This window comes from Centruroides vittatus, unplaced genomic scaffold, assembly GCF_030686945.1.
Source record: "Centruroides vittatus isolate TY-2023 unplaced genomic scaffold, ASM3068694v2 scaffold_769, whole genome shotgun sequence".
Taxonomy (NCBI): domain Eukaryota; kingdom Metazoa; phylum Arthropoda; class Arachnida; order Scorpiones; family Buthidae; genus Centruroides; species Centruroides vittatus.
Window position 1 is genome coordinate 3,013,993 of NW_027122717.1, and position 16,622 is coordinate 3,030,614.

Genomic DNA, 16,622 nt, shown 5'->3' on the forward strand with positions numbered 1-16,622 from the left:
AAAATAAAGGATAAAAATTTTCCGGGGATGCATACGCGTGTGTATGTTAGTGTCTATTTCGTTTAATATCTCAGATGACGTAAAGAGCAAAAATCGAAATTTGTAAAGTTCAACAAGAGTCCTTTGAAGCTTTTTAGTTTTCAGTGTGTTTCCCTCCATATTTTTCCTCCTGTCGTTCCTGTGAGCGTACGGAATAATAGGACAATTTTGATTGACCGAATATAGGATTCTTTCCGTTAAAATCGACTCGGGATTGATTCCAACGTAACGACGTTGTTGCTCTCGAAATGTCTTCCTTATATAACAACATCCCGTAATGCCTCTCACGTTACGTTATGTATGCCTATTTGAACACAACTTAATATGTACTTTACGTGTTTCTGTGTCAGATACTTTACTTCTACTACGGTAAAAGTTGAATGTTGCATTTAAAGATTGTCTGGAAATATACCTTTACCTTTCTCTGTATCGTTTCGTCGTTATCTTCCTGTTTTGATAGATCTGAGGAACTTTACTCTTTTTGCTGTTATTGCGTTATAGTTTGTTCATTTATTTTTTTGGGAATTTTGTTCAGTTTCGGGCGACAAGTTCACATTTCCGACAACAAAATAATATTCTAAATTAAAGAAAGATGAATTTCCGGATTTTTCTCGTCATAGTATTTTTAAAAGTTTTTAAATTTACTTTTATTTTCTGATCTTACGAAGTATTAATTCACTTCCCTTGCAATTAGAAACGATTCCTGTGTATCTTTTCATACGTGTTTTCTATTTGTTTTACGTTTTAATTTGTTATTGTGCAGAAATGCAATTTTATTCCTATAGAATTTAATTAATCTTTTCATCTTTTATTTAATTTATTTATTCTAAAATAATTTATATCAAATTTTCATTTCTATTTTACATTTTAAATAATTTTTTTTATCAGTTTATTTATTCAAAATAGAGTTAGTCAACTGTGTGAGAGTTTGGATTAAAACTCGATGAGGAACCTTCAATTTCAATTGTGTGAGTCGAGGTGTCACATCCCATTCTTTACTGATTCTTTAGCTCAGTGTTTCTCAAACTTTTTGGTCTGCCCCCTTTTGCACTTAAAAATTTCAAAGGACCCCCGAAGAAGGAGTGTGTAGAAAAATATCCCGGAGGTAGGGGGTTAATTTAAATTCAGGAGGAGTTAATTTCTTTTGTTTAAGTAATCTATTCCATGTTGAAATTTCTCTCCGTTGCGTGTCGCTTTGCGTTGAATTTTTGTCAATGTTAAGACTAACGAAATTTTAAAAAAATTATTTCTTTATTTTTCACAAACAAAATAAATATATTGAAAAATATAAAAACAAAAAAACATTATATTTCGGAAGTTAATCTAGTCTCAAAACGTTCCGATTCAGCACAACACAGTCCTCAGAATAACAAGCAAAACTTACTACTCACGATGAGTAAACAGTCTCGTTCAAATACTGGCGCGTCCTTAAGTACTCTCTCGTGGTCGCGCCAGTGTTGCCAACTAAAAACGCATATCAACTAAAATAATATCGGAGTATCCCAAGACATAGCCAAATATTGCAGCGCCACAGCACTAGCGGAAATTCGAATTTGCCTACTGAAACGCTTTCGGTTGATCGGTTTTCGGATAACGACGCTCTACTGTATTTCTAACTCGACTTGCCTACAGACGCAACGCTGCTAGCGAACACCGTTCTAAATGACAACGCTGTTCCATCATAGTTTAGGCAGAGAGTGGTACTCGGGGGATTCCCCAATAGCGCACAAATTTATGAATATTATATTTAGCTCGTATTTAAATATTTATATTGTTTTTATTATTTACGTGTGCAATTTATTTAAGTAAAAATTATTTTACATATTTTTTATTTCTATTATTTCTAAACATGAATCCATAGTAAATTTATAAAATATTTGAAAAAAAATTGATCTGGCATCAATTTTTCAGCGACCCCCCAAATGTTTTTCACGATCCCCACTTTGAGAATCACTGCTTTAGCTGATCTGTAATGGGCATAAAATCATAACGTAGCTATATTCGTAATGGACTGATTATAGATACTCATTAATAATTACATGTTTTATATAGTATAATCTCGATAATCCGGCCGTTTGCTGATTTGACACTTCCAGTAATCCGACACTAGAGGACTATGGTATTACCGACACTGTTGCCGAGTCGTAAACAAGTTTCCCGCTAATTCAAACTCTAAATTTCCTCTAAATTTGAACATTATCCCACTATACGTTGGATGATATCAAGTCTAAGCTTCATATCATCCCACCTTCTTAGGTACGATATTAAAGAATGTTACTTTTAATAATCCGACAATGTCCCGGTTCCATGTCGGATTACTGAAATTATACTGTAATGGCTAATTGCCATTATAGAACTAATAGCTTAATGGGTATACCCTGTAATGTGCCGTTATTTCGTGTTTACTGGTTGATCATGACAAGTGATATAATAACATATTTGAAAACTATTTACGAAAATAACGTTTTAAGTTAATTTTGAGTTACGTATTTACAGGAGTAAAATGAAAAACTTCGTAATAAGTTCCATAGAAAATACATTGCACGAGGAAGAATATTGGAAAGGCTACTCTGGATATTTTGTCGATAATTTTACTATCAAATTTTTTCTTTATTTTCTTCTCTTGCCAAGCTATTTGTCTAGCATTTACCTTTTTCTGAGTTACGGGAGGTTCCTGTAATAAATAAAATTTATTTTAAGAATTTACGAAATAAAATGAAAATAAAAAATATAAAAAAATTTTATAACTCAGATAATTGATTTCAGAAAGTATAAATCACGTAAAAGTAAATTATCAGAGCAATAATTTTCAAAATAAATTTTTTGGTGTGAAACAAAAATATTTAAACCACCAGAGGGCTTCTGTTTATAAAAATTGTGCAGTACTGCCATATTTAGTCTCCTTTACTCTACTTTGAAATAATTTCTGTGAATGGATATAGTAGTTATTTATGCGTTTTATCACACAATAGCGCAATAGCGGGCGCTTTTAATGTAAAATATTAAAACTCACAACATTCAATCAATAGAATAATACCAACTGGACTAAATATGGCAACTCCATGACTCAAATAAACACGCCAATTAATTTTTGAATATTTTTGTTACGGTTTTATGAAAGATTGTGTTATTCTAAACACTTATTTTTACAATATTTTTTTATTTTTCGAATTACTAATATTTTATGAAAAAAACTAAAAATAAATTAACATATTTAATATTAACATCAATTCTATAAAATGTAAAATGTTCTGTAATCATAAAATTCACATTTCAAAAAGACATAAGTCGGCAACCGGTTAGCTGAATAATGCCATAATTCTCACGGAGACTTCTGTGGTTATGAAATTTTATTTAAAAAGTTAGTTACGGAAATGGTCGTTAGGGCAGTAAATGGCACTGCAGCACAGTAATGGATAACACAAAATGTCTCAACACTTACTATACACATGATATAATGTGTGGTTACGCAGCAGAATAATCAATATGCTGACCTCCATTGTCGGCAATATGCTGAAATTCCCAAAACATGTTCAACTACAATACGCAGAGTTTCGGAGCCAGCATTTCGAACATGCTGTTGCGTAATTACACATTTTAACTGTATATATAAGTTCTGAGATATTTTGAGTTATCCACTACTGTGCTGCAGCACCATTTACCGCCCTAGCGACCATTTTTGTAACTAACTTTTTTATTTTTGAATAAAATTCCATCATCATAGAAGTCTCCTTGTGAAATGTGGAATCATGCTTCTGGCCGGTTCCCGAGTTATATTTTTTTGAAATAAGAATTTTAATTGCGAACACCCTGTATTTTAAAATTCTATTTACTTAATACATTAATATTTAAAACTTGTTAATTAATTATCATTTTATCAATACATTTACCTTTGTAGATCCTAGAATACTTATAATTTGACTTTTGACTTCAGCATTTAATGATATCACAAGTACGTATTCAACAAGGCTAAAGAAAACAAACCCGACGCAGGTAGACATCCATATGTTGAGAGCAACTATATAAGAAACTGACGGCAAAGAAGACTGATACTGTTTCGTGACAATTGTCAATAAACTTGTAACACCGAGAGTAATTCTGGCAGGAACTGCTTCCGATGGAATCCAAAATGTTAACATGGACATCAAAACGATTAATGTGCTGGGAATATAAATGTTAATGATATAATATCCGCTTCTTCTTTTCAAACTTATCCGACTCTCGAGGCAAGAATATTTTTCTAAAATAAGATAATTACTAATTTTATAATTTATTCTTTATTTATATAAAACCGTATTTTCAAGAAAAAACGGTTGCGCGACATAACATTAGTCTACCGCTACAGACGATTTGGGTGCGAATACCATCCGTACTATCATAATTTATCATAGGTAGTTCAGATTTGTACGCCATTCCTAGTTGCTTACGCTGCAGTCACCATAACTATGATTCTAGCCTGTCTAAAATAAATAAAAGTTGAACTTTGCCATGTAACCATAATGTGTTCTCTGTTACGCATCAAACAAAACATTTCCGACATATCCTGAAGTACTACACCATAATAAATATTCTCATAGTTATTAGACATTATGGTTAGACATTGCTTAAGTAATATAAGCAATATTTAAGTAATTAAGTAAATATTTTTACATAATTATATTTATGTAAAAAAATTATTAAAATTAGTGCTTTGATCGATAAAACTAATAATTACTCTTAGATTTCTTAATAAACACTATTGACATTTTCATTTATCTTTTTCCCTTTCCTCTTGTTTCTTTCCACCTTATGAGCACAAAGAGGGCCTCTTTAATCACGGTCATGGTGAGTTTGGCCAGACTCATAAAGGGGGCAGTGAGGAACAGAGTTTGACACATGGACCGACAGCCTCAGAAAAATTCCTGGGGAGTTGCTGGCTCGGATTCGTTTTCAGATCCCCAGAGCAGTAAGCCAATGTCTTAACCGCCTCAGCTATCCTGCTATTAAGAAATACATCTTAACTAGTAGTCCGAGACGCCCCTTAGTGGGCATTCTAGCAGCATTACAAATTCCTGTGAAGCACGTTTGATGCACTTAATATATGAAAGTTTTATGCGCTTAATATATATAAATGTATACAAAACTTTATCTTAAAAACTAATCTTAACAGATCAATACACAGCAAACAGTATTTCTATATTACAGATTGAAGATATTCTTTAGCTGTATTTTCTATTCCTTCATTTATCCCGTCAAAAAACTTCTCTATATACAACATTTTTGGTAAAAAAAAAGTATTATTATTCTGAATCAGTTTGCATTGTTCTGATGTTTTCAGTATCTTGATTTTCACATCGATTGCTCTCCTTACTCTGGAAAAAGCAACGTAAGTTATTCATGCAAAAACGGATTCAGACAAGAAAATTCCAACCTTGTCAAGGGTCTGTCCTTGCAACTTATTGATGGTCATTGCAATGAAGCCTTTACAGGAAACTGTCTTCGTTTCAGAGTGAATGGGTAATCAGAACCATAATTTGTTAAATCAATTCGTGGTATAAGGACTATCTGTCCCAATCCGGACCCAGTAAGCACTTCAGCTTCGATGACGTGATCTCTCAAACTCACCACGACTAATCGAGTTCCATTACACAATCCCCTTTTTGTGTTAAGATTCCTCAACAGCATTATGATAGTTCCAACCTTCAAATGGAGTTCATGAAGAGGGTAATCCGGATGCACGTATGCTGTTCAGGTACTCGATTGAGTAATTCAATCGTTCCTGGTGATCATCAAATTGTAGCTCATCATAGCTGTAATAAGATTTTTCGCGGTGCTCATGTAAAAGTCTCAAAACTTCGACATTGATTCTGTCGACGTCAGCATTTTTAGGGCAAAGTATAGCCCTATTTTTAATTGTCGGTATCATATCAGGAGTTATTTGCTCGCCAAATACATTTTTCATTAATTCATCTTCACAAAGAAATTCAGGGGGAACCTCGATAGTGTGTTCAAGTTCAAGAACATTCCCCAAAGTGCCGTTTCCCAATTTCAACAGCCATCCACTATATTTAGGATCCTGTGATCTCATATCGCTACGCAATGTGAGTTTCTTAAAGTAGCTCCAAGAATCGCAATACTTAAGTCTGGACTGGACAATCGCTGGTCGCATTGCGTGCGGAAGAATGTTTAAGCATTGCCGGAAGTCACCTCCAATTAACATTACCGTCCCACCAAATAAAATTTGACGTCCAGTTACCTCTCTTAGAATTCTGTCGATGGCATTCATAACATGGCTCGATGCCATGGTGCATTCATCGACGATAAGCAAGAGCTTCGCTACTCAGAGTAGCGAAGCTCTTGCGTCTTTCGTTCCAAACCCAGGTTTGAAATGAATGTCTCATTGACTTCTAATGGTAACTTAAACACAGAATGGTAGGTTCTACCTCCACTCAGCAAGTTTGCCTCAATTCCGGTCGATGCTGTGGGAATGACAATTTCATTCCTTGCTCGAAAATAATGAAGAAAAGTTCGATATAAATGTCTTCCCACTTCCTCCGGGTCCGTCCAGCAAAAAACATTTAGGGTAGATCGCATCATCATTCACAGCGTTGATTATCGTTGTGAATACTTGTCGTTGGTCATCATTCAAAGATCTAATCATCTCATCTGCGGCCTCATGCTCAACGTCTGAATCATAGACAATCTGATTCATAACTATTATGCCTTTTTTGTCCTCTCTAACACTATTTAAAATTTGTTTTGTATACTAGTACATTCTATATATTAACAGGACTTATTATACTGGAAAACTATGGATGCAGATATTTAGTCATACAGATCAAAAATAATGTTCTTTATTTAGTTCACCTGAACACATACACTTTAAACATGTGTTTCGGACTTGTTCGTCCCTCTTCAGCAGGCCTTTAAACGGCACTCTCTATAATTAACAATAATCAACAATAAAAACATGTTTCGATACAACTATTACTAAAACAGAAATATGGTATTTACAGAAATGTAAAATAGAAGCCATAAAATTACCAACGTTGAGTTTGCCAGTAAGTATCAGCAAAAACTTACAACGACATGATATAGAAAAAATAAACAAATTGATAATAAAATCTAATATAAATTACAAAAAATACAAATTAAAGAAATTACGAAGTAAAAACAAAAGAAATAACGAAGAAACAAGAAGTGAAAATTCTGGCAACGGAACAGACACACAGAAACAAGAACAGAAGGACTCTTCCGGTAAGTTTTTCTTAAACAAATATAACAAATTGGTTTTAAAAAATAGGTTATCCAACCTTAAAAGAAAAAGAAGAATATGAAAGAAAATTAATATTAAACATGACAGACGTAAAGATACCAGAACCTGTCAGAAGAACATTGAATCAAGAATTAGACTATAATGGACCGGAAACATTGAAAACTGAAGATATCGCAGTCTTTACAGAACATTTATTATAGAAATTTTTAGAAGAGGAGAGAGAGCAAATAAGAACAGGTATACAAAATATAGTTAAAAATAAGAAATTAAATAAAAAAAACGAAAAATAAGATTAAAAATTTTAAGAGAAATTTAAATAATGTTAAATTGTTTTTAACACAAAATAATTTAGAAATACTTCAAGGGGATAAAACCAAACAAATAATATTATGGAAAAAGAAAAGAAAAATAAAGTCATTAAGGAATTAATCCAAGAAGGAAGTTATAAACAGCTCAACAAAGATCCAATAAATGGTCTAATAAAATTGTTAGAAAAGGAATTTAAAAATTTAAAACTACAACAGCATGTAACAGAGGAAGATATCAACTATATAAAAAGAGAAGATAACAGAACACCGAAATTTAACATAAGGGTAAAAACACACAAAAATCCTATTAACTATAGACCTTTAATAGACGTTAAAAATTACGTATATTTAAAGGATAAATTAAATCTATTAGAAGTTTCTCAGTATAGTATAAAAAATGTGGATGACCTATTAAATAGATTAAAAAATATAACAATTAATGAAAATATGAAGTTGATATCACTCGATGTTGTAAACATGTATCCTAGCATAACAATAGAAGATATAGAAAATTCTTTAAGAAAAATAAATACACCAGAATGGATAATTAATTTGTGTTAATTGTAATGAAAAATAACTATTTTCAGTTCGATAAGAAATTCTACACCCAAACAGAAGGAATACCTATGGGTACATGTATAGGTCCAAAATTGGCCGAAATAACAATGACAGAAATAGATGAAAAGATCAAAAATATAGAAGGTATTGAATTTTACAGCAGGTATGTGGATGATTGCATAATAATTTTTGATAAAACGAAAACAAATGAAAATATAATTATAAATAAAACCAATAAGATGAAAGAGAATATTAAATTTGAACTAGAAAAAAAACAAAACAGTATAAATTATTTAGATATAACCATAGAAAGAAAAAATAATAGACTAATTTACAAGAAATATGTTAAACCAATACAAATACCTAAAATAATTAACTATAAATCTGTGATTCCGGTCAGTATGAAATATAATATATTTAAAATGTATATGACTAAAATAAGGCAAAGAACAAGCGAAATAGAAACACAAAAACAAGAAGAAGAAGAAATAATTAAAATGTTTATTCTAAACGATTACCCAAAATGTATAATAAAAAAATGGCTTGAGAAACTAGATAACGACAAACAATCAAAATCAATAGATAAAGAGAAAAAATTTATTAAATTAAGATATGTTCCAAAACTATTCGAAAGAATTAAAAATGTAATTAAAAATAGAATCAACTTAATACCGGAAAAAATAAATTCAACTAAAAAACAATTATGTTACAGAAAAGAAGAAAAATATGATATAACAGAGGAGAAAGGAATAGTATATTCATTTGATTGTAATTGCAATCCAAAGAAAACATATATAGGAGAAACTAAAAGAAAATTAAAAATAAGATTAAGTGAACATATCAGAGCAATCAAAGGAAAATATGCAAATTCGGCAGTATCGGAACATTGTAATACAGAAGGTTGTGCAATAGATCTAAATACGGTAAAAATTAGAAAAAAGGAAAAAAATAATTTTAAAAGACAACTGTACGAGCATTTAAATATAATTAAGCAAACTAACAAAATGAATAACAACAATGGTAGAGAGATCCACCAATCATGGTTAAGCATTATAAAAAGGGGGGAGGAAGAAGTGTAAACGATGAGATGGGAATGTATTTGAAACAAAATTGCGTGGAACGAACAAACCAAAAGAAGAAGTAAGTGAATAAAAATAATAATTTAGATAATAACTCAATTTATTGTTTTAAACTGATTTTAATGTAAAAAAAATTAGGAATGCTTAAAATTGTATGGTTGCTGTGGGTCGTAAGTTTAAGTGGAAATGTAAAGAAGATCGGAAATACAGAAATTGTAAGAATTTTAGATATTTATTGTCGGGAAATGTTTGTATTCTTAATTAATTTTAGTAATAGTTGTATCGAAACAGGTTTTATTGTTGATTATTGTTAATTATAGAAAGTGTCGTTTAAAGGCCTGCTGAGGAGGACGAACAAGTCTGAAACACATGTTTAAAGTGTATGTGTTCAGGTGAACTAAATAAAGAACATTATTTTTGATCTGTATGACTAAATATCTGCATCCATAAGTTTTCCAGTATAATAAGTCCTGTTAATATATAGAATGTACTAGTATACAAAACAAATTTTTAAATCTGATTTTCATACTTGGCAAATCATAGCCCACATCAGGTAAATTGAAATCTCAGAGTGAATGAACAAGAAGAGTCAGGGTATCTTTTGCGTCCTTAAGTGCATACTCGGCACATCTTTTGACATTCACCCTGTTTGAGATGCCACTCTTAGCAAATGTCCTCTGTCAAATACTGTAAATTATCATTCTATAACTTAAGAGCGTCTGAGGGAAAGCCATAAGCACAGATATAGGCAAACATTTGCCTAAGCTGGAATAGCATTGCATAAATAATGGCATCATGAATTGTGTCTTGCCAAATCGTGCCATCCAAAAGATATCCCTTGCGCTTCGCAGCCTCTCGAAAGGTGCCTACCTGAAACGACTCGTTCTTCGCCACAATTGTGTGTAAGTGTTGAAAAGATGTCACTGCCTTTTCATAGCATAAAAGTAATCGAAGGTAGTATCTTTCTGGGTCCTTAATACTTATATTCACCATTCTCCCAATCACCTTTTCTCCCGTTTGTCTCCTTTTCCCACTTTACAGTCGTATCCTTCCAAACGAAGTGTTTGGGTATTTCGGAATAAGTAAAGTCATGCGCAGTTTCATCTACTACATTCAACTTAAACCATCACGTCAATTTCGTATCTTTCCTCTCAGCTCGATCTGCAGCCACCTGTTTATTTTTCTGTTGAAAGTACACTGTGTTGATTTTGCAGATGTACCGGTAGTCTATAGATAGTATGCGACTGATCATGTGCCTTAAATCTAAAAATTCGATGAACCGCTTCCGGTGCACTCGCATATCGTGAGTCCACATACTTCTTCGTCTCATTTCTTTCGTTCTTCTCAGTAACACAAAGGTTTGCACAATCATGACCTTTGTATACATACTTGTATAAGTACTTCACATTCTTTACTGATGAACAGATCTCCACATTTATATGACAATTATATGTTAGTAATAAGTAGGGATTGTAAGGAATAACCCAGATATTATCTATCAACTTCCCATTCACCTCAACAGATCCTTTATTCCTTCGTCTATAGTATGGATATCTAGCCACATTTCCAAGCGTAGCATCACAGAAGGACTTTGGGAACTTCTTCGTATGATCATTCTGTCGACCATGCAGGGACTTGAAGGGTCTCTCTTCCCACATAGTCACGAAACATATGATCCATGGACCATTTCAAAAAGTCGTGGCGAAGTCTCTTTATCTGGGATCTCTGCCTTCACGATTTTATCAATATCTTCAGAAGTGGTAATTTTTCGTCCTTGTCCAAGATGATCAGAATGTGTGCATGTGGAAGACCCCTCTTCTGAAACTCAATCACATGCACATGCACAACAACCTTCCCAAATAATGACTTACGCTTATTCGTAATGTCATCAAGTTGTTTAAGTTTCAATTTAAAGTACTGTACTTGCGGGACCAAGTTAGGTCTGAATTCAGCTTTTTCCCAAGGTTTGAGGTTTTCAGTTATTTCTTTCCATTTTGGGTTGCAAGTCATTGTTACAAATAAATCAGGCTTTCCATACTTTGTGTCAATGGCCATAGCATCTTGGTAATACTGTTGCGTGTTTCGCGCTCCACCCTGGAAACTTGAAGGCAGTATAACTGCTTTTCCAACCAGGTTATTACTCTCATGGACTTCCTCATCCCATTCTATCGCATCCATTAAACCATTATATTTCTCTGATCTCAATGTTGACTGATTATTTTTCACCTAGTTCAAGCCGTTCGCCTCAGCTCTCACATAAGCATCCACCATGTATTGTTGTGTCAATTTTCCCGCACTCAATATCGGATTAAATTCATCATGTCGAGGAGACAATCTGTAAGAGAAATATTCCTTCATACTTATTCTTTCTCGTGTCTGTACCCCATTCTTCTTTACTCTTGCAGTCGTGGTTGTCCATCCATCGTCTCCTCCAGAAAACAGTATGGGGTATGTCAATGCTTCCAGCTTTTCGTGTAGTATACTTACTCGTTGAATCCCTCCGTTTGGGTTTAGAGAATCAGGTCTGAGATGTATAATTATATCTCTTTGAAATGGAGGCTCTTCATCTTTTTATCTGGAAGACGATTGTCATCTCATTTCCAGTTGGACTTTGTATCTTCTCGTCTTTTTTTTTTTTTTTTTTTTTTTTTTTTTCAGGGACAATGGCTAACGCCAATTTAGTTGGTTCAATTCATTTATTCTCTGCCATCTCAATTGCTTTTCTCTCAACCTCGTGTAACATCTTGAGAGCTTCTGCTATTGAATTGTTTTGCATTACCTATCCAATTGTCCTCATGATATTTTTATTACAATCTTTATTTTCGGGGAGAACTGGAACACGTCACGCTGCTCATTCGGGTGAAATTTTCCAGTTCGGTGTACTATCTGTCCGCACACTCGAAAGCAGTAGGGTCCATTTCCAGCTGGTGGCTTCACATTGGCACCCGTAGATGCGAATGCGAATGAACTGTTGTAAGATCGAATACATTTCATAAAATGTTTACTCTCAGGACCTTCACCAGTCAAGAGGTACCGAAATGTTTCAGGGTAAGGCTTATACTTAGGCAGTTGTATTTGCCCCTTCTGGCAACATCTTGAGAATTGATAGTGATGATTAGATGTCTTCTCCCCCTCAAAGTTAAGTTATAGGCAATGTCTACAAACGATATCCATTGGCCCAAGATAATTCTGTGGAAAATCGAACTCGTTGTTTTCAGCATTTACTGAGGCATTCTTAAATGCTAAGTGTGCGCTTTTCTCTGCGTCTGTTTGAAGCTGGCGTCTGTCATATCGCCGCTGTTCAGTTTCGTCGGCTTGTCGCTGTCGCCGAGGCTACGACAGCGACAAGCCAATGAAGTTGGCTCCAATCTAGATGGCTTCAATCTAGCTGATCGTTGTTCGTGAGATTCGTTTTCTCTTCTATGTCGTCTTGTTTCTATCTCCCTGTGCAACCTTGCAGATCTCAACTCATCAATTTCATGCTGCAAGCTTTTACGTCTTGATTACGTTATCCTCTGTAATTCCTGCGCACGTCTCACCCTCTGTCTTGCAGCAGTGGCAGATTTACGTTCCTCCCCAGTGGCGTATTTCTTTGGTGGTGTCATTAAAGGTTTCTATTATTAAAGTACAGTAGAACCTCTATTATCCGGACTAATTGCGGATGAAGGTAGTCCGGATAAGGAAAAATCCGGATAATCGAAAAAAATAATAATTGACAATGCATATAGCAGACATGGGCAAATGCGGCTCTTTTTGAGTTACATGCGGCTCTTGCTGAGTGTTAATTTCTGTTTTTTATTATTGTTTTTACAATTTTATTTTTATAATTTTATGAAAAGATGTTTGTTAAAAAAATTAAATATTTGTTTTATATTATATTTATATTATATAATAAAATCGCGCGCTTTACCATACTATCCGCCACGACAGTATAGAACTGCGGCTCCCATGCATTTTGCAAAACCTACATTTTGGCTCCCACTGAACTCTTGCTTGCTTGCCCTGGCATATAGTATGAATAATTTTTATTTGTCTAGATTTACATATAGCTTCAATATTAAATTATTTTTTATTAAGAAATTCAATTAACGATTTTTGTTTAAAGCTAGCTGTTCTTTTTGAAGCTGCTAAATCGCGAATACTTTTAAGACATAAGTTGTCCTGAGTTACACTCTTCTTAGCTCTCAAACCACTTCATCGCGACATCTAAGCACCGAAAAGCTTCAGAATGTGTAGGACCAATATCTCTTACTTCGCAAATCTTTTCGTCTTCTCGATCTTGTTTATCTGAGGCAGATATTTCTTTAATTATTTTCTCATAATTCAAAATTTGGAATCCAGGATCGTTCGCATCACAATTTAACCACTCGGTTACATCATCTTCGTCACATCCGGCACATATTGAAATTTGTGCTATTGCTTCCGCAATGTCTCCTATACCACACTGTTACTGGAATTTACTAATGGTCTTTTCAAAATTTTGTTCCATGCATTCCATCACGTACGTACATAAACAGTGTCGCAATTTGCCAAGTGCAAATCAGCAAATTCGTACAATTTTTTTGTTGAACAATCCGGATAATCGAAAATCCGGATAATGGAGGTCCGGATAATGGAAATTCTACTGTATTACCTTCCGGGAGTCCACTATATAATTTTCAAAACTATTCAAAAGTGTCCGTTTTTTCGTCATTCGTCCCCTAGTGCACGTTACAGGCATTCCGTGACAATAATAAATTCCTATTACAAATATACTAAATTATTTATATTGTTATTGGCCAAATGAATAATAATAATTTATGTTATTAATTTAAATGCTTGAAATATGACACACGATAGGGGCGCCTCTAGTGCCTGTTTTTAGCATAACGTTACACGGACGGAAGACAGGCGGATACGCGTTCAATGGGTTATATATATATATATATAGATAGATAGATGTTCCAACATAAAAATTGAAGCTACAGTTATTGAGTTTGTTTTGATTTTTCCTAAAGTTTTCTGTCTAAAATTCCGATTGCTCAAAAGCTAGTTAACCGAGATATAGTCTTAAAATGTATTCCACTTAATCAATTTTTAGACATATAATTTTTTATATATTAATTAAATATATGTTTATATTGTAAAAATATGTTTCAATGTTAACTTACCTCTACCGTATTGAATGTGGCAAGTGTGACAAGTATAATTGATTATATCAAATTGGCTTAATTTCAAATAGTCGACGATTGTCATCGATCTACCTGGATGCCACATGAGATCCATTTCTTCACGAATAGTATTTACTAAAATAAAATTTGTTTCGTAAAATAAAATGTATATATAATAATATATATATATATTGGGTTTTGCTGAAAATTTTCCAGAGTGAGCAAAGCTTGGAACAAATAACTATATCAATAAATTTTTATTTAATTTTTGTATTTTCGTTTCACAACTACATTGCAAATACAGTATTGCAACAAAGTGTTCCGTGGTAAGTTACATATCTCAATGATGTTTTTGATTATAATTTGTATAACTTTTTATTCGATCCCAAGGAGGGAAAAGTGCTCCTCTGCGGACGACCATTTGTATGTATACAGTGAATCCTATTAACTTGAATCGGTCTGAGAGGAAAAAATTCTGACTTCGAGTTATGGAGTTTTGGCTGAAAATCAAGATTTTGTGTATCGATGTGTTATTTATGATTACTTTATTGGTGAACCATAATAAATTATTCATACAATATTTCCCTGGGTCTTATTATGTAGAATCGTCCTGTCAATGTAAACTTTTCGGTGTTGTCCAAAAACCGGAAAACTCTTAACCGAATTGGTAAAATAAGCTACCGAGAAATTGTTGATACGTTTACTCTTAAATCTTTTTTTTATTCTTTCCGCCCTGTGGGCACTAAGGGCCTCTTTAAGAAAGCCCATTATTGGTTCGACCCAGTGCCGTAACTAGGGCGGTGCCCAGGCACAGGGCGTAGACCCTGGGGGTGTAGAAATGACCTAGACCAAGTTTTGGGGAGTAGTTACAGATGCTCGCACCAAGCGCATAAAAGGCTAGTTACGGCGCTGGTTCGACCATGCCCACAATGGAGCGGCCGAGTGGTGAGAGATGGGCCACTCCCCGAAAAATTCCTGGGGATTTTTCGACCCGTTTGGATTCGAACCCGGGTCCCCCAGAGCAGTAAACTGTCACCTTGACCGCTCGGCCATCCGGCCACTACTCTTAAGTGTTTAGTACGAATTTGTTTAATTGTGATATTTCACGCCTAGAATAGATCTTTTTTTTAATTTTTTACCATAAATGTACCACTCTTTACGATTGTTATACTGTATTTTAACATTTTGCTGCAAAAGTTAAGATTTTTATATTGAATCGGACTATAATAGTTTTTTAGATGGATTTTTTGATTAATTTATTTATTACGTCGGATAGTCGGAGAAATCCATCCGCAATTAAATAAAACAAAAAATCTGCAAAAGAATTTTTTTATGCAATTATGATATTTTATTTTAAGAACTTTATATATTTTTAATTATTATAAAAATGGCAAAAAGGTTAATTTCCAGTGTAAGTATGGGTTTTATTAAAAAATTGTGAATTCTAATAATGAGTATATTCGTTATTAAGTCCGACTGTACAGGAGGTACGACACACGATCTCCTTCATTTCCTCATCTTGTCGATCTTTAACCATAAACATTTAATAGCATCAATCCCTCTAATACACGAACTTTCCTGCAAAATTTCAGAACTTATCGAAAAAAAACACGGAAATTATTAAGCTTTAAACAAGATGGACAAAATTGTGCCCCCTAAAGAACATTGTTATCCGAATAAAGCCCAACCAAAACCATAAAAACATAAGATTGAATAAAAGCAACAGCCAATTCTAATAATAACAATCCATACATACATAAAAAGCCCCCCGAATTGGTTTTTTTGTTTTTGTTTTTCAGTTTTTGACGTTTTAAGTCCAAAAATGTAAAAAGATTGGGAGATCATTTCGACCGATTGCCATACTTTTCCTTTGTCATATAACAGAGCCGGAAAAATAAAAATGTTCGAAAAAAGTCAGATTTGATTGGCAGTTACAATATCTAGGTCACGTTTATCGTCACATAACACGAAATTTATTTTTAGTCGTACATAGTTCCACGCTTATAGAAGTTAGTTACAAATAATATACAGTGGAACCTGGTTAACTCGAATCGGGATAAAATTAATTTATAAAATTGAATATAGCGTTTTTAGTCGTACATAGTTCCACGCTTATAGAAAGTTTCTGATCGAGAGTCACGGCAATGACTCCCCGCCAAGAAAAAAAGTTACAGACTGTATACGGTTATAAGAATCAAAGTTGTCGATTTTCAGGGATCGATTTTTCCGCCCC

General features: G+C 33.6%; 1 protein-coding gene across 1 annotated transcript in view; it reads right to left on the reverse strand.

Moving 5' to 3' along the window:
• Positions 1-2,488: 2,488 nt before the first annotated feature.
• LOC136989769 (glycine receptor subunit alpha-2-like) overlaps positions 2,489-16,622 on the reverse strand; it is a 40,624-nt gene continuing 26,490 nt past the window's right edge. The window contains exons 6-8 of the mRNA XM_067288030.1: positions 14,390-14,524; positions 3,930-4,279; positions 2,489-2,713 (exon numbers count right to left, since the gene is read on the reverse strand). Of these exons, the coding sequence (XP_067144131.1) occupies positions 2,522-2,713; positions 3,930-4,279; positions 14,390-14,524 (677 nt within the window). The 3' untranslated portion in view covers positions 2,489-2,521. The remainder of the gene's footprint in view (positions 2,714-3,929; positions 4,280-14,389; positions 14,525-16,622) is intronic.